The following is a 24,280-nucleotide window of genomic DNA, read 5'->3' as shown; positions in this document are numbered from 1 at the left end:
TCAGCGACTCCAGCGATGAAAGAGGCGATTTCACCACTAAAGAAAAAAAAAAAAAAGAAGAAGAAGAAGAAGAAGAAGAAGAAGAAGAAGAGCATATATGCTGAAGCATGGGGGCAGGGGTGGAGGGGCGATTTGCCCCTAACATTAGGGGTGGATTGCCCCATGCTTCAGCATATGTGTTTCACAGTTTTTTTGGCACAGATTGTGGTTTTATTGAGTTAATGTTTTATTGTTACCATTGTTTACCTTTCAGGTACTCAATTCAGCTGCAGCATTGATTTATTTATCTTGACAGCAACAGTGTTTGCTCTCATATGTAAATCAGTGACTCCAGTGCTGTAGGAGGCGATTTCACCACCACAGTTAAAAAAAATAAAAAAATAAATGGTGTATGCATATCATTAGAAGTGGGTGGATGCAGGGCAGTATTCTAATGGTGAATTACCCATACCCAACAATCAATCTCTTTTTGTTCAGCCCACAGGCTGCTTGAAAAAATAGGATTTTTAAAACAGCTTACCTGTAAAATCCTATTTTCTCATCATACATCACGGGACACAGAGCCATAGTAGTTACTATGTTGGATGTCCCATAGCAATGGCAACTGAAGGGAGGGAGACACAACAAAGTAGGGCACTGTGCCCAAGGGCGATATACTCATGACCTTTTACATCTACTATAGAATATGGTAAATGTATGGACTTAAGACCAAGTTGCAGCCTTGCAGATCTGGGCCATGAGGGCTTGGTGATGCACTGCCCAAGAAGCACTAACAGCCCTGGTAGAGTGTGCTTTAATATAAAAAAAAGGTGGAATTTTCCTTTTAAAACCGTAAGCTTGAACACTCACTTGACAAATTCATTTAGAAATAGTAGATTTCAACGCTGCCTATCCTCTTTTAGGACCGTCTGGAAACAAACACAAAACATCTGTTTTATGACTCTGAGTGATCACCTTCAAATAGACCTTGACCGCTCTCACCACATCAAGAGAATGTAGTGACCATTCTTCCACAGAATGAGGTTCTGGAAAAAATGAAGGCAGAACAATATCCTGGTTTAAATGAAAACCTGACACTACCTTCGGTAGGAAATTAGGATGAGGCCACAATATAACCTTATGAATAATCAAAATATGGCTCTTTACAAGAAAGAGCAGCCAACTCTGACTCTCTTCTTGCAGAAGATATGGCAACCAAGAAAATTATTTTCCTTGTCAAGAGGTTCAAGGGAATATCTCTTATTGGCTCAAAAGGTTTTTGTAATGCCTACAGGACTAAATTCAAGTCCCAAGGGTTCAGGGGTGACCTAACTGGACGATTAATCCACGCTACCCCTTGAATAAGGTTACGAACCAGAACCAGGGAGTGTGAAGCAAGCGGTCAATGAAAAAACACAGATAAGGCCAACACCTGGCCTTTGATAGTACTCAAACCCATCTGCAGAAATTCGAGGATCTTACCTATGACATTTTCTGGGGTGTCAACCCCTAGATTCACACCAAGAGACATATGCCTTCCAGACTCTATAGTATATGACTCTGGAGGGCGGCTTCCTAGCATTAAACAAAATAGGAAATACTGAAGATGACCGCCCACGGTCCTTCAGAATGTGGGTCTCATTAGCCAGACCGTTAAATTTAGCGCTTGTGGGGTAGGATGGAACACCGGACCTTGTGAGAGAAGGTCTGATCATAGTGGCAGAGTCCATGGGCCCCCTACTGCAATCTTTACGATCTCTGCAAACCAAGATCTCCTGGGCCACAAGAAATAACCTCCTTCCCTTACTGCTCCCTTCCATTTCCCTTGGACAGACTTCTTCCAGAACTGCTCCCCAGCCCAGAAGGCAGGCATCTGTTATTACCACCTTCCAGGTAACTGGTAAAAAGGGTTTTCCTTTTTGAAGATTCTTTGATATCAACCACCAATTGAGGCTCTGACATCCAGAGCTTGGACCTTCTTTTTCCAAGTTGACAGGATATTGTTTTGCAGCAGTCTTGAATGAAACTGCGCATAAGGAACGGCCTTGAAGGAAGCCACCATCTTTCCCAACAATTTCATGAAGTCGAATAGAAGGATTCTTCTGTGTTTTGACCAACTGAATCAGTTCCGTTATGGAACTGATCCTTTCCTGGGGCAAAAACACCTGTATCTATGATCAGCCCCAAGTACTGCAATCTCCTTGATGGTTTTAAAGGAGGATTTCTCTAGGTTGAGAATCCAACCTAGGTATTCCAGGTAGCTGACTGCGGTGACCAAACTTTGGTTTAAGCAGGTTACCGACTGATCCATCAAGAGTAGATTGTCCAAGTAGGCTAGTATTGTTATACCTTGAGCCCTTAATCTGGCTAAAGGAGGAGCCAGGACCTTTGTAAACACTCGAGGTGCAGTAGCTAGACTGCAGGGCAGAGTTACGAACTGAAAATGAAGATTTTCTACCTAGAAGCGTAAATATTTCTGGTGAGCAGGGAAAAAAAATAAAAAAAAATAAAAATCGGCACATGGACATAAGCATCCTTGATATCGATTGACGCCAGAAGTTCTCCACCTTGTAGGATGTAGACTACAGATCAGATTGACTCCATGCGAAAAGAGCGGATATTCAAAAATCGGTTTAGATATTTGTGATCTAAAATGGGTCTGGCATCCCCATTTGGTTTTGGTACCATGAAAAGGTTTTAATAAAACCCTAAGCCTCGCTCTTCCAAGGGGACCACTGATATCACTCTTTGAGACAAGAGATGATCCAAAGCTAGAAAGAGAGACTTCTTTTTTACTGGATCTCTGGGAATGTTTGATCTGAGAAAACGAGGAGACTGGAATTCTCTGAACTCTAGTTTGTAACTTAGAGAGGAAGCTACCCATCTGTCTTGACATTGTTCCTGCCAGAGCCTTGAAAACTGCAGAAGTCTTCACCTCACACGAGCGAGCGGGGGCGCTCCTTCATAAGGAGGTTTCAGTATTTTGTTTAGTGGGTTTCCTCTCCCAGGGCCTCTTTTGACCCTGGGACTGACCCTGAAGTTTACCTCTTGAAACCTGACAGTGGAGGCCGTTGTGACTGCCTGGAGTCTGATGCTCCTGGCACTGGAGAAGAAGCTTGTCTAAAAGAAAACCGCTTAAACTTCTTCTTAACTGGTAAAAAGGGAACTTTTTCCAATTAGAAATTATTTGGATGTACTTATTCAGATCGTCTCCAAATAACCGTTCACCGTGAAAAGGGAAACTGGCCAAGAGCTTTTTTGCATGGCGCTTCAGTTGACCAATTTTTCAACCATAAGATTCTACGCACATGTACCAGCCCTAGCATAAGCTGTGGAGAATAGAATCTTTCTTAGCGTCTACTATAAAACACAATGTCTCTTATATCCTGGCCAAATCTTGGGCCTGCTGATCAGGAATAACCTTGAGTACCTCTATAAACTGGTCCTTTAAGGACTGAGATACCCCAATTGCTGCCAGTGCAGGCTGAACCACTAAACCTACGAGCGAAATAGAGTTTTTAAAAAGGAATTCAAACTTCTAATCTGTTGGATCCTTCAGCATTTAAGCATGGTCTACAGGACAGGTCAGGTTTTTCTTCACAGAGGATATAGTAGCATCAATTGCTGGAATCCCCTATTTCTTATTAAACTCTTCCTCCATAGGATAAAGTGTTGAAAACTTTTTTGGAGGAAAAAACGGTTTATCTGGGTGCTCCCACTCAGAATACATAAGCTTTTTTTAGCCATCAATGGATAGGAAAAGCATGAACAGTTTGGGGAGGCTTTAGTGAACCCAAACCAGACGTGGGTTCATTGACTGACTCCGCTACTGGCAGCAAAAATGTGGAGCGGATCTATTCAGTAAGAGATTGTAACAACAACCTCTTGTGAACCTGATTCTTCCATATTAGGTTGTTCAGAAGAGGAGCCACCAGCCTCTTCCTGGTCCCCTGAGAGAAATTCATCATCTCTCGCCCCTTGTTACTCAGCATGAGGGTCCTGAGCAATGAACGGGGACCTGTTACGCTTAGTCCCACTCTGGGATGCATTTAAAACGTACATTTTTTGCTCCAAGCCTAAAATGGTTTAAGAAAAAACCTCCTTAGTAATATATACAGGGGCTGCAGTGTTAAGCGCAGCTGCAACACTCGTCACTCCTGATGGCTCACTCTGACCAGCCATATTACGCTCGGGGAGGATGCCATCTTTTTTGAGATGGCTCTAGGCTTCCATGTGACTGTAGAAGTATCTTTCTAGAGCCCCTTTTTGAGGTGTTTTTACCCTTCCTTCCAACCATAGCCCGATGCACAAAGCAGAGGTACTACCAGAAGGAACACATCCGCTGCTTGAGCAATAGTCCAACCCTGTCGCTGCTATTAATGCTCAGCCTGATGCCGCAGTAAATGTGTCAAAAGGAATGCCTGTGTCACCAAGCCGCTTTCATGGCACCTTTGCTCGTTTCCCTCCACAGCTTGCAGTAACAACAATGGTGCCTTTTAAGCACTCTTTCCTGCGCTGGACGTTGGAGGACGCCAACACCCTGCTAAGCCCCACACCCGTCGCCGATGGCCCTACAGCTTTCCTTTGAAAAATAACCTTTCCCGCGCGAGCTTCCAATCCTATGGGATCAGCAGTGGAAAGAAAATGGCGAGGGGGGCCTGGAAGCCACCCATCTTGGTATCGTTCCTTTCAGCCAGTGGTCAGCTTTCATGTTAATTAGCCACTAGACTGCTTTTACAAGCAGTGCAAGGGAATGCCCTCCTGCCGTCTTCCATGGTTTTGTCAGGCTCTCCTGTCCCACGAGGAACCTGAGAATGCAGCCAGTGGTTCCGCCAGCTGACCATAGAGATGATCAAAGTCCAGAACGGCTCCAATCATCTCTATGGCCTAAGAAACCGGAAGCTGTGATCATTTCACGACTTCGGTTTCGCCGGATATAAAAAGAGCGCCATTGGGAAAGCATCTTATCACACCGATCTTGGTGTGGTATGCGTTCCACCTACGACAGGGAGACAACCACAGGGACGTGACATAATCGCGTGACCAAAGTTACGCCTCATTGGTCACGCGATTACATCATATCCAGTCCCTGTGGTTGTCTCCCCGTCATAGGTGGAACGCACGCCGCTTGTCAGTGCAATACTGTGGGATACCATTCAAATAAGCAGCGCTTTTCAGCGTCAGTTTCGAGCCATGGCACAAGATATGCAAGTAGCCATTTGGCATTTTTCTTGTTTTTAACCTTTTAAATTAAATGAGATTTCACAATTTTTGGTTTCTCTGCATTTTGTTTCATATTCCATCCGTGAGCTCCATATGCTGGGGACTGGGTATCTGATCCACAGATTTCTCCAACACAGCAAGGATTGTCTTGCAAAAGTCTACTTGACTTTTTTTTCACTAATTAGGTCAATTTCATCTGGTAAGCTGACACACAGGTTTTTTTGAGCACTTCTCGGGTGATATCCATAATGTGGTGAAGGTTTTCCATTGATGGTTCGGAGAAAAAAAAAAAAAAAAAAAAAAACGGGCACAAGATTCACATATATATGGACTTTTGTTGTTTGGTTCACACGCAAATGTTATTTAAGATTTGTACACTGATTTTGATTGATACACCTAGATAGGTATTCATGGTGTAAAGCACCTTATTGGTATTTATTATATGCGATTTGTCAGTTCACAGGTATAACCATTTTATTTAGTGGTTTTATAGGCGGGCTGGTGCATTTACTTATTCATTGGTAGGGTTTAAAGGAATGCAGGTTCTACTTGCTATGAAATGTTGTCTATATTTCAAATGGTGAGCAATTTTGCAGCTCTCATTTGTTTTTGAAAATGAAGAAAGAAAAGGAATTTTGTGCTATCTGGGCATTTCATGGCCTCCGAAACTGTGTAAAGGTAGTGAAGAGTGAAATCAAAAATTTACACACTCTGAAAGCCTGAAGACGGTGATTGGTTTTTGGGGTCCTGTACATGGCTAGGCTCCCAAAAAGTTCCAGGAGAAGCAGCAGAATGTATTTTGGGGTGTCATTTCACATATGCCCATGGCATGTTTGAGCAATATATACATTTCAGTGACAACTTTGAAAAATGAAAATAAATAAATAATTAAAATAAATAAAAAAATTACACAATCACTTATGACAAAAAAAATATTCAATGTGCTCAACATTCCTCTCAGCAAATTCCTTGGGGTGTCTACTTTTCTACTTTCCATGTGGGGTAATGGGGGGGGGGGGGGTTGTACTGCCCTGCCATTTTAGCACCTCAAGAAATGAGATAGGTAGTCAAACTAAAAGCTGTAAATTACAGAAAATGTACACGAGTTTGTAGACGTTATAACTTTTGTGTAAACCAATAAATATATGCTTATTGAATTTTTTTTTTTACCTGAGACATGTGGCTGAATACATTTTAGCCTAAATGTATGACTAAAATTGTGTTTATTGTATTTTTTTATATAACAAAAAGTAGACAATAATAGGATTTTTTGTACTCACCGTAAAATCCTTTTCTCTGTAATTCACCAACTGACACAGCTCCTGTCTTTAGCCATTGGGTTGTTACGCCACCTTTAGGAGAGGACTAGGCATAACATGTTAACATGTAATGAAAAAACACAGAACTTCTAGTTCTGCCCAAGGGGCGGTCCCTTAGGCAACAACCCCTCAGCCTGCCATGCAGCTTCAGTACGTTAACAAGCAGTATAGTGTAAAGAAAAATAGGAGGGGCGGATGCTGTGTCAGTCGGTGAATTACAGAGAAAAGGATTTTACGATGAGTACAAAAAATCCTATTTTCTCTTTTATTCACTGACTGACACCGCTCCTCTCTTTAGCCATTGGGACGTCCCCAAGCAGTGCCAAAACGAGGGGTGGGAAAACAGCATAAAACTCCATCCACCATGGCAAGTGGGAACTAGTATAAACTTCTCCCACAAAAATGACAGTGTGTGGGATAACCAAACTTTTGTACCCACAAAAAACCAGGGTGCTCCTCAACAGAGAGACACTACCCTCAAACCGCACCAAAACTGAGGTAACAAATGCAACAGTGCATTAACTTAAAAGTACTGCGTTTTTACCCAAAAAACAGGAAAAAATAAAAAATTGTATATGCAATTGCAACTATACAGCCGCCTGCAAAAACTTTGCGGTCAAAACAGGCATCAGCTGATGCACTGACATCTACCTTGTAGAATTTTGTAAAAGTGTGAACAGACGACCAGGTCGCCACTTTACACACTTGAGCGACAGACGCTTTATGTCGGAAGGCCCAAGACGTTCTGATTGCTCTTGTGGAGTGGGCCGTGACCGGAAAGGGGGGCTTCTTGCCCCTTTAAGGCGTAGGCCTGTACTACAATCTGTCTGATCCACCTGGAAATGGTGGCCGAGGAGACCGCCATGCATTTTTTTGGACCGGCCACGGAAACAAAACAAGGAGTCTGACTTCTGAAAGGGAGCCGTGGCAGACAGATACACCCTTAGAGCCTGAACCATGTCCAGGGAATGGAGGGCCACCTCCTTAGGATGTGTCGGTTTCGGACACAAAGATGGTAAAACAATGTCTTCATTGATGTGAAACGCCGAAACCACCTTCGGCAGAAAAGAAGGTTGCAGACACAACACTGCCTTATCCTTGTGGATAACCAGATAGGGCGACTTGCAAGACAAGGCCGCCAGTTCCGAAACCCTCCTAGCCGATGTAATGGCCACTAGAAAGACCACTTTCTGTGAAAGAGTCAACGGGAATCTCTCTGATATTCTCAAAATGGCAGTTTTTCTTCACTAGGCAAAATAAAACTGAAGCTGCATGGCAGGCTGGGGGGTTGTTACCTAAGGGACCGTCCCTTAGGCGGAACTAGAAGTTCTGTGTTTTTTCATTACATGTTAACATGTTATGCCTAGTCCTCTCCTAAAGGTGGCGTAATAACCCAATGGCTAAAGAGAGGAGCTGTGTCAGTCATTGATTATAAGAGAAATCTTGTTTTTTTCATTTATATCCCAAAAAATAAAAACTGCAGAGGTGATCAGATACCAGCAAAAGAAAGCTCTATTTGTGGGGAAAAAAAAAAAAAAAAAAAAAAGGGGGACACGAATTTTGTTTGGGTACAGCATTTCATGACCGCTCAATTACCAGTTAAAGCAGTGCAGTTCCAAATTGTAAAAAGTGCTCTGGTCAGGAAGAGGGTAAAGCCTTCCGGGGCTGAAGTGGCTAGACTACTTAAAGTGGAGTTCCACCCAAGAATGGAACTTCCGCTTTCACACTGGGGCTTTTTCATGCGCTTTAGCGTTAAAAAAACCGCCTGAAAGAAGCCGCAACTGCAATCCCAATGTAAAAGCTCGAGTGCTTTCACACTGAGGCGCTGCGCTGGCAAGGCGTCAAAAAAAGTCCTGCAAGCAGCTTCTTTACAGCGCTTTTGGAGCGGTGAATACAATGCTCCTAAAGCGCCCCTTCCCATTGAAATCAATGGGAAGCGCCTGTAAAATGCCTGAAAAACGCTATTGGCAGCAACGTTTTGTGGGCGCTTTTAACCCTTTATCTGGCCACTAGCAGGGGTTAAAAGCGCCCCAATAACGCTCGAAAAACACTGGTAAAGCGCTGCTAGTTTAAGCTGCGCTTTACGAGCATTTTTCGGGAGCTGACATTGTGAAAGGGCTCTTAAAGCACTTGGGCTTTCACATTGGGACTGCAGATGAGGCTTCTTTCAAGCGTTTTACAGGCGCTTTTTTTAACGCTAAAGCGCCTGAAAAACGCCCCAGTGTGAAAGGGGTCTAAGCGACGGGTTTTTTTGGGTGGGGGGGAGGGGAGCGGAGGCATCCACCCCCCACTTTATGCGGGGCTCCGCAACCCTGGAAGGAAGTTCACCTCTCCCTCTCTGCAATCTTCTGTGACACATCACAAGTCCCAGAAGATTGCCTGGTCAATCACAGCGTGGCTTGTGCATGCGCAGTGCCGCCCACAGTAGTGATGCCAGGGCTACAGAGAGGAGGAGGAGAGGAGTGGGGCTTCGTTTACCTGCATCGCTGTACCGTGGGACAGGTGAGTGTCCGATTATTAAAAAAGTCAGTCAGTAATTTAAATGGATTTAAATCCGCTTTAAAGTAAAAGGCTACCTTCATACTAAAATCCTTGCATCCACAGACATCCATGATCTAACACTAATCTATCTAGCCCTGTAAAGAAGAATTCAGTATACATACCTTTTTTGATGCCGATCTGACCAGATCCCACACTGAGCTGTCAGCTGCGGCTTCACTGTGTGGGTGGGTGCATAGGACACAGCAGACAATGGAAGTCCCATAGTAAGTTTAAGGGTGACGTCACTCCACATTAATTTCGCAGCCATTGTCGGCTGTGTCCTCTGCAGAGCTTCCGCTACTAGAGACCGGGTTGGCTTAAAAAAAAAAAAAAAAAAGAAAAAAGGTATGTATACAGATGTCTTCTTTACAGGGCTAGATAGGTTAGTGTTAAATCGTGGATGTCTGTAGATGAAGGGATTTTAGTGTTAGGATGGACTTACAGTTTAAAGAAAAGCCTTCCTCCACCTCTCTCCTAACTTCACCAACTTACCTTTCTCTTACGGATTTCCCACAGATAAAGCAGCTATACTTTCTCTTTCCACAATGTGTATATTCAATATGGCGTCTCAGATTTCCAGAGTCATTGAACTGACGTCCACAAATATCACAAGGAAAGGGACCTGGAATAAAAATAAATAAAAAACCCAATAACTCTGCATCAATTACATGTTCAGCTGTCTTCAAGTGTAAAATGTAAAAAGATGAAGTAGCACACTAAATACCAAACAAATGCAAGGCGCGCTATCCCTTTAAGGAATAAAAAAAAAAAAAAAAAAAGAGCTTATAAGCGATCATCATATTCAAACAAACAAATCAATAGGTAAAATAAACATGTAATACATGCAAACATATTACTTCAAAAACAAAAAGTGCATCATTCAAAGTGCCAGTTTCAAAGTATTAAGACCAAATAAAGTTCCCCAATGTCTTACCAGATCAATATGATCTTTAAATCACAAGATCAGCATCACAATAAAAAGATTTCACACCAGTAGTTAGCAAAGTTATTCCAGTACCGTTAGGACTGACCAGAAAGGCTCACAACACACATATGGGAAAACATAAGGACAAGTCACATAGTGTGATAGTTTCAACTGATTATATTTATATAAAAAAAAAAAAAGAAGAGTAAAACCCACAATATATATTTGAGAGATCAGGCATGTAAGCACCGCCGCAATCTGACTGGCAAGTGTGATGATATCATGAGGTAGGTCCCTCCCAATGTGTTTCATCCCACGGAGGACATCAGGGAAGAGGGCTAAGCTAACAACAACTAATGCCGCGCACACACGATCAGACTGTCCGGCGGACCAGAATCTGCCGGACAATCCGCCCGTGTGTGGGCTCCGATGGACTTAGAAAGAAGTTTTGACTCAAAATTGTTCGCTGGACTCGGCAGTCCGGCGGACAATCCGGCCATCTGTGCGCTAGTCCGCCAAACTTTTGAAATGAACGAACTTGCCCAAACGCGGCTCCAGGTAGACGGTACTAGCAAAGGAAGTCAATGTCGCCGCTGACACCTCGCTAGCCCCGTCACCTGGTATGGACTTAAAGGGGAAGCCCTACGCCGAAGAAACGGCGTGGGGGACCCCCCAAAGCCCATATCAGACCCTTATCCGAGCACGCAGCCCGGCTGGTCAGGAAAGGGGGTGGGGATGAGCGAGCATCCTCCCTGCTGAGCCATACCAGGCCGCGTGCCCTCAACATGGGGGGGTGCTTTGGGTAAGGGGGGGCCTGTGGCCCCCACCACGGCACCTTGTCCCCATGTTGATGAGGACAAGGGCCTCTTCCCGACAACCCTGGACGTTGGTTGTCAAGGTCTGCGGGCGGGGGGGCTTATCGGAATCCGGGAGCACCCTTTAATAAGGGGGCCCCCAGATACCGGCCCCCCACCCTATGTGAGTATTGGGGTACCATGTACCCCAACTGGCGAAAAAAGTGTAAAGAAAAAAAAAAAACACAAAAAACGTTTTTAAAATAATTTATTGCACAGCTCCTGGGGTCTACTTCCGTCTTGGGGGGTCTTTTCGCCGGACTCCTCCGCTATCTTCTGCTAGCTCTTTTACTAGCGGAGGAGCCCGGGACTCCTCCGCTATCTTCTGCTAGCTCTTTTACTAGCGGAGGAGCCCGGTTTTCTTCTTAGTCGCCGTCTGGGGGTCTTCTTCCGACTTCGGAGGGTCTTGTCCCCCTCTTGGGGGTCTTCTTGCCGGGCCCTCCGCTGTCTTCTTCCAGCTCTTTTACTAGCGGTGGCCCGGCGAGAAGACCCCTCCAAGACGGAAGAAGACCCCCGGAGCTGTGCAATAAATTATTTTAAAAACGTGTGTTGTATTTTTTTCTTTACACTTTTTTCACCAGGTGAATGGGTAGGGGTACATGGTACCCCAATACTCATTCACATAGGGTGAGGGGCCAGTATCTGGGGGCCCCCTTATTAAAGGGGGCTCCCAGATTCCGATAAGCCCCCCGGCCTCAGACCCCGACAACCAAACGGCCAGGGTTGTCGGGAAGAGGCCCTTTTCCTCATCAACATGGGGACAAGGTGCTTTGGGGCGGGGGGGGGGCCGCACAGAACCCAAAGCACCCCCCCCATGTTGAGGGCACGTGGCCTGGTATGGCTCAGGAGGGGGCGCTCGCTCTTCACCACCCCCTTTCCTGACCGGCCGGGCTGCGTGCTCGGCTAAGGGTCTGATATGGGCTTTGGGGGGGACCCTTGCGTGTTTTTTTCAGCGTAGGGCTTCCTCTTTAAGTCTATACCAGGTGACGGGGCTAGCGAGGTGTCAATCTCGCCGCCGAAATTGACTTCCTTCACTAGTCGCGTCTACCTGGAGCCACGTTTAAAATTAACAGACTTTCCTCTGTGTGTGGGCAAGTCTGTTTATTTCAAAAGTCCAGCGGACTCCCGCTATTAGTCCGGCGGTTTGTCCGCCGCACCTAGTCCGCCAGAAAAGTCTGGTTTGTCCGCCGGACTAAGTCCGCCAGATGGTCCGATCATGTGTACGCGGCATAACAGTGCATATTAAATATCAATTGGTAACAGCATGATGCTCTTCCCTTATTTGGGCAAATAGTGTATAATAACAAATTAACAAATAACCTCCACATCCACCATATAGTCAGCAAGGAAAATTTTGGGGAAATATAAATTATTGCAAAAATTCCCTTCTCTCGGTCTGGTCTTCTTAAACCACAATGCTACTAGGAAAAGGTTTTGTGGACTAATGAAACAAAAGTTGAATTTTTTGGGAAAAAGAATACTCAGCACTGTGTATGGTGCAAAAAGAGCACAGCCTGCCAACATCAAAACATCATCCCAACCGTGAAGTATGGTGGAGGGAACATCATGATGTGGGCTTGCTTCTCTGCCTCAGGGCCTAGACCACTTGCCATCAGAGGAGAAAACGAATTCACAAGTTTATAAAAATATCCTACAGGGTAATGTCAGGGTGACTCTCCACTAGCTGAAGCTTAGTAGAAATTGGATGATGCAGCAGGACAATGACCATAATAAAAGTAAATCCATACAACAGGCTGGCTTTAGAAAAAGAAAAAAGCTCCTTTTGAAGTGGCCCAGTCAGAGGCTATACCTTAACCCCATAGGAGGTGCTGTGGAACAACCTCAAGAGAGCCATTCACACCAGACATCCTGCAAATGTGTCCGAGCTGAAGCAGTTTTTTTTTTTTTTTTTAAAAGGAATGGTCAAAATTCCTCCTGAATGTTCCGCGGGTCTGATCCAAAGCTTCCCGAAGTTTTTACTTGAAGTCACTGCTGCCAAAAGGAACTTCAACCAGTTTTTAACTCCAAGAGCTCACTTACTTTTTCCTCCAGCACCTATTTCGGAGGACTAAAAGGTTTTTCTCCCCCTGTAGGAGATGCAGAGTATGTAAAGGTAATAGCACACATACCAAAACATTTTCTATGCAGGTCACTCATGGGTCTTATTACTTGTTCTACCAGGTTTGTAATATACCTTCTCCATCGTACGCGTCGACTACAATATGTAGGTAGGATCACACGGACCCTCCAAGTCCATATTGGTGAACATATTACCAATATTAAGAAGAGTTTTAAAGGTCATAGTTTAACCTTGTTGATTAGATGGTGTATGTGGAGGTTACTGGTTAATTTGTACACTATTTTCCCAAATGAGTGTGGAGCACAGGATCGTGTTGTTACTGGGCCGTATTTAATATGCACTGTTAGGCGTTGCCGGCTAGCTCTCTCTTCTCCTGACAATCTCCTCAGTGTGAGGAAACGCATTGGTCGGAACCTGGCCTGTGATGTCATCATGCCCACCAGTGTATGTTCATCTTACCGATTTTCTGTAAAGGTAAAAACTTACCCTTTAATAAATATAAATCGGTTGGCACAATATTACACTGTATGGCTGGGCCTTATGTTTTCCTTCATGTGTGTTGCAATCCATTCTGGTCACTCCTAATGGAGTGGCATAACTTTGCGGACTGCTGGTGTAGAACTGATATTTTTCATGTGCTGCAGATCTCTTATAATTTAGAGATTAAATCGATCTGGTAAAACGTTGGGACATTTCATTTGTTGTTATACACTAAAACTGGCACTTTAAGTGGACTGTATTTTGGGGAAATTCATCCATGAAATCGGAGCAGTACGATTTCACTTACAGACTTTATTTTGTGTCACTCACATTTAAAGTAACATGCACTTTTTGTTTGAAGTAATATGTTTGCACATATTGCATGTTTATTTTTACCAAGCGATTTGTTAATTTGAAAATGATACTTATGCCGCGTACACACGTAGCAGACTACCCGGCGGACTTACCACCTGACTGTCCGCCAGACTTTCCGAACGAGCTACCTGCCCACACACGGTACTTTTGTGGCGGACTAATACGGCGTACTAAGTCTGCCGGACTATCCGCCGTACTTTTGAAATGAACGGACTCGCCCACTCCATGTCTCCAGGTAGCCGGGACCAGCGAAGGAGGCGTCGCTGGCCCCGTCACCTGGTATGGACTTAAAGGGGAATCCCTATGCCGAAAGATCGACGTGGGGTCCCCCCCTAGGTCCATATCAGACCGTTATCCGAGCACGCTACCCGGCCGGCCAGGAAAAGGGGGTGGGGACGAGCGAGCGCCCCCCCCCCCTCCTGAGCCGTACCAGGCCGTGTGCCCTCAACATGGGGGGGGAGCCTTGCCCCAAAGCACCTTGTCCCCATGTTGATAAGGACAAGGGCCTCTTCCCGACAAACCTGGCCGTTGGTTGTCGGGGTCTGCGGGCGAGGGGCTTATCGGAATCCATGAGCCCCCTTTAATAAGGGGGCCCCGGATCCCGGCCCCCACCCTATGTGAATAAGTATGGGGTGCAATGTACCCCTACCCATTCACCTGTGAAAAAAAGTAAAAAAAAAAAAAAAAAAAACACACAAGGGTTAAAATAGTTTATTGCACAGCTCCGGGGGTCTTCTCTCCGGACTCCTCCGCTATCTTCTGCTCTTTTGCTAGCTCTTTCACTAGCGGAGGAGCCCGGCTTTCTTCTTCGCCGCCGCCACCTTCTTCTTCCGACTTTGGGGGTCTTGTCCCCCTCTTCGGTTCTTCTTGCCGGGCCACCGCGCCTTCTTCTAGCTCTTTTGCAAGTGGTGGCCCGGTCTTCTGTCGCCGTCTTCTGTGACATCATAAGGGACGGGGACATCCCCCGGTGACCCCGCCCATTGTCCCTATATAAGTCGCCACAAAACGCGTCCCTGTCATTGCGGCCAAAGACAGCGTCGAGTCAACATCTCAAGGAAGAAGAGAAGGTGGCGACAGAAGACCGGGCCACCGCTAGTAAAAGAGCTGGAAGAAGAAAGCGGAGGGCCCGGCAAGAAGACCCCAAGTGGGGGACAAGACACCCGAAGTCGGAAGAAGACCCCCGGACGGTGACTAAGAAGAAAACCGGGCTCCTCCTCTAGTAAAAGAGCTAGCAGAAGATAGAGTCCGGCGAGAAGACCCCCGGAGCTGTGCAATAAACTATTTTAACCCTTGTGTGTTATGTTTTTTTTTTACTTTTTTTTTTTCCACAGGTGAATGGGTAGGGGTACATTGTACCCCATACTCATTCACATAGGGTGGGGGGCCGGAATCCGGGGCCCCCTTATTAAAGGGAGCTCACGGATTCCGATAAGCCCCCCGCCCGCAGACCCCGACAACCAACGGCCAGGGTTGTCGGGAAGAGGCCCTTGTCCTCATCAACATGGGGACAAGGTGCTTTGGGGTGGGGGATTCCCCTTTAAGTCCATACCAGGTGACGGGGCCAGCGACGCCTCCTGCACTGGCCCCGGCTACCTGGAGACACGCTCAAAATGAGCACTTTTCTCCAGGCGGGAAAAGTCTGTTCATTTCAAAAGTACAGCGAACTGGCACACACACGCCCGTACTGTCCGCCGAAATGCGAGTCCGGCGGACAGATTGGAGTGCAAAAATACTTTTAGTCCCCTGGACTTTTGGGTAAAAAAAGTCTGCCAGAGCCTACACATGGGTGGCCGGACTTTTGGGTGAAAAAAGTCTGCCGGAGCCTACACACGACTTTTCCACCGGATTGTTTGATCGTGTGTACGAGGCATTAGTCTTTAAGTTGTTTTTTTTATTGATTCAAAGGATAGCGTAACTAGTATTTGTTTTGTATTTAGTTTAAGCTTGCATTCAGTATGCTGCTGTTCTATTTCACTTTGAGAGACACTTAGGAGGGGAGGGAGGTGAACCATCATTTACCCTTGTGTATATGCCCACATGTGTGACTGTATAGTCTTAACGGGGGCACAGATAAGATAAAGGAGGAAATTAAGAGCTTAGAAGGAAAATTAAATTAAGCATGCTTCGTAGAAGATACCAGGTGGTCTACACAATCTCAACCTGCAGTTGGGACACAGAGAAGATGGGAGGAACAAATGAAGGTAGGATCAACCCGGTATATTTCACACAAAACTAATTTTAAAGACAAGGAAAGGGAGCTCTGTAATACTGGGCTATAAAATCAGATATCTATATACAGGTTTTCCCCATACATAATTACATCAGCAATTATATATTGATGTGGATTTGTCTCCAAACACAAGAGACCCATTAGCAATGACAAATTTAACAAAAAAAAAAAAAAATGTAAAAAAAAAAAAAAAAAAAAAAGGTATAGGTCATAGGTATGATTTATGTTACTGCAAGTTGACATGCAGTTCAGCAGCAGTGCACTTTATTATTGTAGTTTCCACAAATGTGCTGCAGCACTCTCGTTGATCATACTCCTTAAGCTCTGTGCTGTTAAAAAGTTAGCTTAAAGAGATTTACTACTTTCAAGAAGAAAGAGGAAAATATCCAAGTCTGTGGCTCACTGAGGAATGTCCGCAGTATACCTATATGACCACCAATCAGCTGTTTATTTTTAACATATTTCTTAAATTGTAACTTCACATGCTTTACACTATTTATTAAATTCTATGGAAAAATGTGGATTCTGCCAGAGCACAGTGTACAAACATTCTACAGGACTTAACAGTAAGTGTACAGCGCATGCGCAAGCCCAGGCAGTGATTCCCAAGGTACTAAGGTCAGAGACCGACAGCTTGGAGTTTTAGAAGGTCAGATATGGCAGCCATCTCCGTTCCTCAGCACGTTTCCTCTAACAACTCTGCCCAGCATGCCATAATTCCTGCAACAGATTAGCTATATTAAAAAAATAAAAAAAAAATCACAAAGGGCACCAAAACCCTAAGCATGTGCAAGTGCAAAGTTAACAAATACACACACAGGCAGTCCCCAGGTTACAAACAAGATAAGGTCTGTAGGTTTGTTCTCAAGTTGAATTTGTATGCAAGTCTGAACAGATACATTTTTTAAGTGTAATGCCAGCCAAAAACATATTTTTCTGTTTTTTGGATAGCATAGGCAAGGATGAACACCCCTGTAACATTTGTTTTGCGGTCTGTGCCCCGGTTCACAAGATTTCACCTCACTTTCTGTCCCTGTGACAATTGGATTTTGAGAATTTTGGGCTGTTGTCAATGGAGGCACTTTTTTCCCCCATGATAACTCTTACTGGAGTGCATTTTCCTTCCTAGGGGTAGATTTCCTCTCACTCCTTTTGTAAGTAGTCAGTTGTAAGTCAAATGTTTTTAACCAGGGGACTGTAGAAAATTATATATATACACACACACACACACACACACACACACACACATATATTAGGGGTGCACCGAATGGGTTTTTTTGGTGCCGAAACCGACACCGAAAATGAAAAATACACTAGGTCGAAAACCAAAACCGATACCGAAACAGCACCGATACCGAAAATGACTGTTTTTAAAAAATATTTTCATACAGCAGATGGTCAGAGACTGGGGACATATTACAGGAGATGGTCAGAGACTGCAGGCATGCTACAGGAGATGGTCAGAGACTGCAGGCATGCTACAGGAGATGGTCAGAGACTGCAGGCATGCTACAGGAGATGGTCAGAGACTGCAGGCATGCTACAGGAGATGGTCAGAGACTGCAGGCATGCTACAGGAGATGGTCAGAGACTGCAGGCATGCTACAGGAGATGGTCAGAGACTGCAGGCATGCTACAGGAGATGGTCAGAGACTGCAGGCATGCTACAGGAGATGGTCAGAGACTGCAGGCATGCTACAGGAGATGGTCAGAGACTGCAGGCATGCTACAGGAGATGGTCAGAGACTGCAGGCATGCTACAGGAGATGGTCAGAGACTGAAGGCATGCTACAGGAGATGGTCAGAGACTGAAGGCATGCTACAGGAGATGGTCAGAGACTGAAGGCATGCTACAGGAGATGGTCAGAGACTGAAGGCATGCTACAGGAGATGGTCAGAGACTGCAGGCATGCTACAGGAGATGGTCAGAGACTGCAGGCATGCTACAGGAGATGGTCAGAGACTGAAGGCATGCTACAGGAGATGGTCAGAGACTGAAGGCATGCTACAGGAGATGGTCAGAGACTGCAGGCATGCTACAGGAGATGGTCAGAGACTGCAGGCATGGTACAGGAGATGGTCAGAGACTGCAGGCATGGTACAGGAGATGGTCAGAGACTGCAGGCATGGTACAGGAGATGGTCAGAGACTGCGGACATGGTACAGGAGAGATCAAAGCAGCCTCACCAGTTCCCCTCAGATGCAGCCTGCCTGATAAAAATACATGCACATTGTTTTCCATGTATTCCAATGGCTTTAGTTCACACCATGCAGTCAGTTTACGGTGCAGAAACTGACTGCATGGTGTGAACTAGAGCCATTGGAATACATGGAAAACACTGTGCATGCATTTTGTGCAAAAAAAAAAAAAAAAAGCACACGGAACTGCATCTGGTGTGAACTGGCCCCCCAAGCAAGCTACCTGGTTCCGTTCCAACAGACTTCTATTGGGAATACTCATATCGTTACCTCTACTAGCAATAACTTAACCCTTCCCCATTCTATCACATGGTGATAAAAACCTAGCTGGGTCAAAATCAAGATTATTATTTTTTTTATATGGCAAATAAAGGGAGTACAGCATTTGTCCTGTGACCTGGTTTATATAGCATGGCTACATTCACACAAGTGGCCAGAGGTAGATAGTTTCAGACTTGTACTTTTATTTTTTTGGGCCAGTTTGATATATGCAGTAAGCAGCATGTTGCATCAAGTACCAATGTGGTCTCTAATCAATTTGATTAGTTCTATTACTTTGTCCTAAAAAAGGGATGATTAAGGCACACTGCCACCAAATATGTATTAAGGATCCAATGTAACACATGCATCTCCACTTACCCATGCCCGGATCAGTGCGGTGATCTCCGTGTGTCACGGAGCTGTGCATTGAATTTCCCAGGCAGATGCAGTAACAATGTCCCGCCTCCTGTAATATCGTCACGCTGATTCAATGTCCCGCCATTGGATCAGTGTACCGTCTGTCACAGGAGGCGGGACATTGTTACTGCAGCCGCCCGGGAAATTCAATGCACAGCTCGGTGACACACGGAGATGACTGCACTGTCGGGCCTGAGGAAAGGAGGAGGGGGGACGGAGGACGAGCCAGGAAAACACCCGTGCAATGGGCGGCACCAGGGGAGCGGAGCCCCGCACAGGCCCCGCCCCCATTATCGGCAAGATTTTCCTTTCGCCAATTTGCCGAAAACACCATTTTCGGCCGATATGTTTCGGCGGCCGAAATTTCGGTGCATCCCTAATTATATATATATATATATATATATATATATATATATATATATATATATATATATATATATATACACACACATATATACATACATACATACATACACACATACACACATACACACACACATATATACACACATATATACACACACGGTATCTCACAAAAGCGAGTACACCCCTCATTTTTGAAAACATTTTATTATATCTTTTCATGCGACAACACTGAAGAAATTACTTTTCTACAATGTAAAGTAGTGAGTGTACAGCTTGTATAACAGTGTAAATTTGCTGTCACCTCAAAATAACTCAACAGCCATTAACCCTTTAACATTCTGCTCCGCCATTCGGGGTAGAGCACATTGAGTCACGCTAACTTATTGAAAAATTGACTTTAAATGATTAATGTCCAAACCGCAACAAAAGTGAGTACACCCCTAAGTGAAAATGTCCAAATTGGGCCCAATTAGCTATTTTCCCTCCCTGGTGTCATGTGACTCAGGGTTACAAGGTCTCAGGTGTGAATGGGGAGCAGGTATGTTAAATTTGGTGTTATCACTCTCATACTGGTCACTGGAAGTTCAACATGGCACCTCATGTCAAAACTCTCTAAGGGATCTGAAAAAAAGCATTGTTGCTCTACATATAGTGTCAAGTGTCTTTGGCGGCAACCAAGAGAGGAGTACAAAGGCAAGTGTGTCTTGCCTACACAGCCAAGCATGGTGGTGGAAGTGTTATGGTCTGGGGCTGCATGAATGCTGCTGGGGAGCTATAGTTCATTGAGGGAACCATGAATGCCAACATGTACTGTGACATACTAAAGCAGAGCATGATCCCCCCCTCCCTTTGGGGACTGGGCCGCAGGGCAGTATTCCAAAATGATAAACACCCAAGAAGACCACTGCCTTGCTAAAGAAGCCGAGGGTAAAGGTGATGGACTGGCCAAGCTTGTCCCCAGACCTTAACCCTTTTGAGCATCTGAGGGGCATCCTCAAACAGAAGGTGGAGGAGCGCAAGGTTTCCAACATCCACTGGCTCCGTGATGTTATCGCGGAGGAGTGGAAAAGGACTCCAGTGGCAACTTGTGAAGCTCTGGTGAACTCTATGCCCAAAAAGGTTAAGACAGAGCTGGAAAATAAAGGGTGGCCACACAAAATATTGACGCTTTGGGCCCAATTTGGACATTTTCACTTAGGGGTGTACTGACTTTTGTTGCCAGCGGTTTAGACATTAATGACTGTGTGTTGAGTTATTTTGTTGTATACTAACTACTTTACATTGTAGAAAGTGTTATTTCTTCAGCATTGTCACATGAAAATATAAAATATTGACAAAAATGTGTGGGGTGTACTCACTTTTGTGAGAGAAGGTGTATAATATATATATTTTATTTATCACACACACACACACACACACACACACACACACACACACACACACACACACACACACACACACACACACACACCCAGCAGTCTATATTCACACATTTTGCTAAAAGCCAGAAAAAATAAAAACCTTTTGAAAGCTTTTTCTGGTCTAACATTACAAGTATTAAAACTAAAATGAATATACAGCATTTGGAAGAGCTCATTGCATCTATCCACTCAATATATTTGACCACGTGGGAGTATCTAGATCATTTCTCCATGTTTCCAACATACTCAAGAGCCATGACCGACTAACTTAGTAAACTCTCTAAAAAGTAGGGACATTCGATTCCCTTTGTCTGGGTTCCCCCCTCTGCCTGTCTTGCCTACTCTGCCCTCTTTTATCCTTTCCAGTTTTAACCAGTTCCCGACCAGTCTATAGCAAAATTATGGCCAAGCGGGATCTGTCACCGGCTGTGTCAATCGGATCAGTGTACTGGCCCACTGCCGGAACCATGCAACAAATTACAGCAGATCACATGACAATTTTAAACAATATATGGTTTCCCTTCATGCAATCAATTGTGGTTGTGTTGCTAGCTGTATTTGATCATATGGTACAGACAGGGCCAATCACAGCCCATCTGTACCATGTGATTAGCTGTGGCCAATCACAGATAATCTCAACAAAAACTGAATGAATCAATTTAATTAAAATGCTTGCTGATAGCAATATAGAAAATTGAGCACTGTCCGTGATACAATGAAATTCTTTGCAATAAGTAATCAATGTTAAAAAATAAATAAATACTGATTACTTCCCTAGAGTAATACAATGTTACTATGGTAACATTATAATGCTCTGGTTCACAATGTGTTCAAATGCACTCACACCTGCCTGCTGCCATTCCTGAGAAAGCTCTGCACTGGTGGTGTCCCTATCCTGCACCTAAATCAACTGTAAGAGATGGCCCTGGTGCTTGCTGGATTTTCTTGGGCTCCCTGAAACCTTCTTCCCAACAATTAAAGTGGTTGTACTCCCTTACAACACACTTTGACCTACAGGTAAGCCTAGATTAAGGCTTACCTGTAGGTCCAAGAAATATCTCCTAAACCTACACGGTTTAGGAGATATTTGGCGAAAGACCGGCACCGCTGTCTACGGCGCATGCGGCGTAGACAGCGGTGCTCAGGCACACCGAGTGTGGCACTGTCAACGACAAAGATGCCGCGAGTGTCGCCTCCCATGCGCATGCGCGGGAGTGACGTCATCGCGGGTTCGCCGAATGACAGTTGTGGAGCAGCGAGACCCCACCGAGAAGATGGATGCGCCAGACAACAGGGGACAGCGGTGACATCGCTGGCTCCTGTGTCAAGTAAGTGACACATAATGGACTACTATGCGATACATAGTAGTCCATTATGCTTTGCCTTTGCAGGGAATGAAAGGAAGTAAACTCATCAGGGTTTACTTCCTCTTTAAACCTCTCTCCTTAAAGTTCTTGATGTTTGGATTAATGGTCGATTTAGGTGCAATCTTAGTAGCAGCAATATCCTTGCCTGTGAAGCAAAGCGATGATGACTGCACGTGTTTCCTTGCAGGTAACCATGGTTAACAGAAAAGGAACAATGACTCCAAGCACCAGCCTCCTTCTTCCAGTCTGTTATTCTAACTCAATCAGCATTACAGAGCGATTTCCAGCCTTGTCCCAGTCAACAATGATATCTGTGTTAAAGGATAACTAAACTTTTTTTTTTTTTAAATAAAAATAAATAACAAACATGTCATACTTACAGCGATTATTTGCAAAATTTGTATAACAGAAAGAAGGAAAAAAATATTTTTTTGGGATTTTTTAGCAAAAAATTAAAAACCCAGTAGTGATTATACATCACCAAAAGAAAGCTCTAGTCGTGTGAACAAAATTATAAAAATCTAGTTTGGGTACGATGTTGCATGACCGCGCAATTCAAAGTGAAAATTTTTCTGGTATTGACGCCTTTAAAATAGCTGTCCACAGACTTCTCTTCATCTCTTCTTTTCATACATGTCTACAGACCACTCAAAGGACCACCCGTTAAATCTTCGTTTTATATCCATAAATACACTGAGTGACTTACTGACACCCCTCCAGTCGTGCCCTCCCCTTCAGGTGACTGCTATTCATTACAGATTGTGTAACCCTGTACTCTGACATAACTGTTCAACTGTATACTTAATGTGTATGTTTGATGTGATCCTGACTTTTTCCACTTGTGCTCTATGTTCTGTACCCTAAAAAACTTCAATAACAGTCATTATGTTTAAAAATAAATAAATAATACTAAAATAAAATAAATTTAAAATGAGAACAAATGAGCATACCTAAATGATATTTTTCCTGATGCCTCAATCTTTTAAAGCGTGATTTGAAGTGTTCATCACAATAGGTGCACTTAAATGGTTTGTCCTGTGAATGAAGGATCATGTGTTCCTCTAAGTGGGGCCGCCGTGTGAAAGATTTATTGCAGATCTAAGAAATGAGATACATACATATTAAAGCAAAAAAGTACATTCATTAAATAATAAGATGATCAGGTAAAGCAATCAATTACCATAACAACACATGAATAACGTAGGAAACAAAATTAGGAAGAGTCCTCACAGTACTACCTACCTGCTGTTAAAGTGATTCTAAAGCCTCAAGGTTTTTTACCTTAATGCATTCTTTGCATTAACGTAAAAAAAACCTCTATGTCCTGGATCTCCCACTCCCCCATGCCCCCTTATACTTACCGGAGTCCAATTTTGATTCAGTGCTATGCACTAGTGCAGTGACTCTCTCCCTCCTCACTGGGAAGATTGATAGCAGTGGGAGCCATTGGCTTCTGTCAATCAAATCTTATGACACCAGAGAGAGGGACGGGGCAAAGCCCAACTGTCTGTGTCTGTGGATGCAAGTAGCGGGGCTTGGGAACAAACGCGCATGAGTAGCCCCAGCAAGTCACTTGCTGGGGGGGGGGGGGTACTCAGAAGACAGGAGGAGCCAGGAGCGCTCGTGGGGGACCCTAAAAGAGGAGTATAGGGTCTGCTCTGGTAAGTAGAACCTTACAAGTCCTTTGATGTTGTAGCGGTGTTTACTTTTTGTAACAACAAGCACATTTTCTGCTAGTACAGAAAAATATCTGTTGATTCTGCCAAAAATTCAGTATGCTAGTAACTTGCTACAGACGGATCTAAATCTCAAATGTTAGCAGCCTTCTCAACCATCTTCTGTGAACTAGAAAACTGTGTAGTGGAGATGAGGAGAAGGGTAGGTGCTTGTAGTCCAAATCAGGACAACAACCTAGGGTGACAATGCTTCATACATACAGAGCAGTAAGTGAGCGTTGTCCCTCAAGTACAGTGATGGCGAACCCTGGCACCCCAGATGTTTTGGAACTACATTTCCCATGATGCTCCACTACACTGCGAGTACATGAGCATCATGGGAAATGTAGTTCCAAAACATCTGGGGTGCCAAAGTTCGCCATCACTGCTCTAGTACACAAGATGTGTTACTGGCACAATTTCCATATCATTTAAGAATAACAGAAAAAAGAAAAATGAACGCAGTCATTACAGCTCAGGACTGGCAAGCTGAAACAATCACATTTATGTTCTTTGGCTTAGATATTC

At 44.4% G+C, this 24,280-nt stretch overlaps 1 protein-coding gene across 2 annotated transcripts in view; it reads right to left on the bottom strand.

Annotated features, from left to right (window-relative positions):
• ZBTB41 (zinc finger and BTB domain containing 41) overlaps positions 1-24,280 on the bottom strand; it is an 86,101-nt gene that overhangs the window by 34,102 nt on the left and 27,719 nt on the right. For both annotated transcript variants that reach the window (XM_077452764.1, XM_077452762.1), the window contains exons 5-6: positions 22,988-23,135; positions 9,555-9,684 (exon numbers count right to left, since the gene is read on the bottom strand). In XM_077452764.1, the coding sequence (XP_077308890.1) occupies positions 9,555-9,684; positions 22,988-23,135 (278 nt within the window). The remainder of the gene's footprint in view (positions 1-9,554; positions 9,685-22,987; positions 23,136-24,280) is intronic.

This window comes from Lithobates pipiens, unplaced genomic scaffold, assembly GCF_037356315.1.
Source record: "Lithobates pipiens isolate NorthernLeopardFrog02 unplaced genomic scaffold, aLitPip1_a1.2 Scaffold_23, whole genome shotgun sequence".
Classification (NCBI taxonomy): Eukaryota; Metazoa; Chordata; class Amphibia; order Anura; family Ranidae; genus Lithobates; species Lithobates pipiens.
Note: the sequence above shows the minus strand (reverse complement) of the source record. Positions and strands in the feature narration are given on the sequence as shown.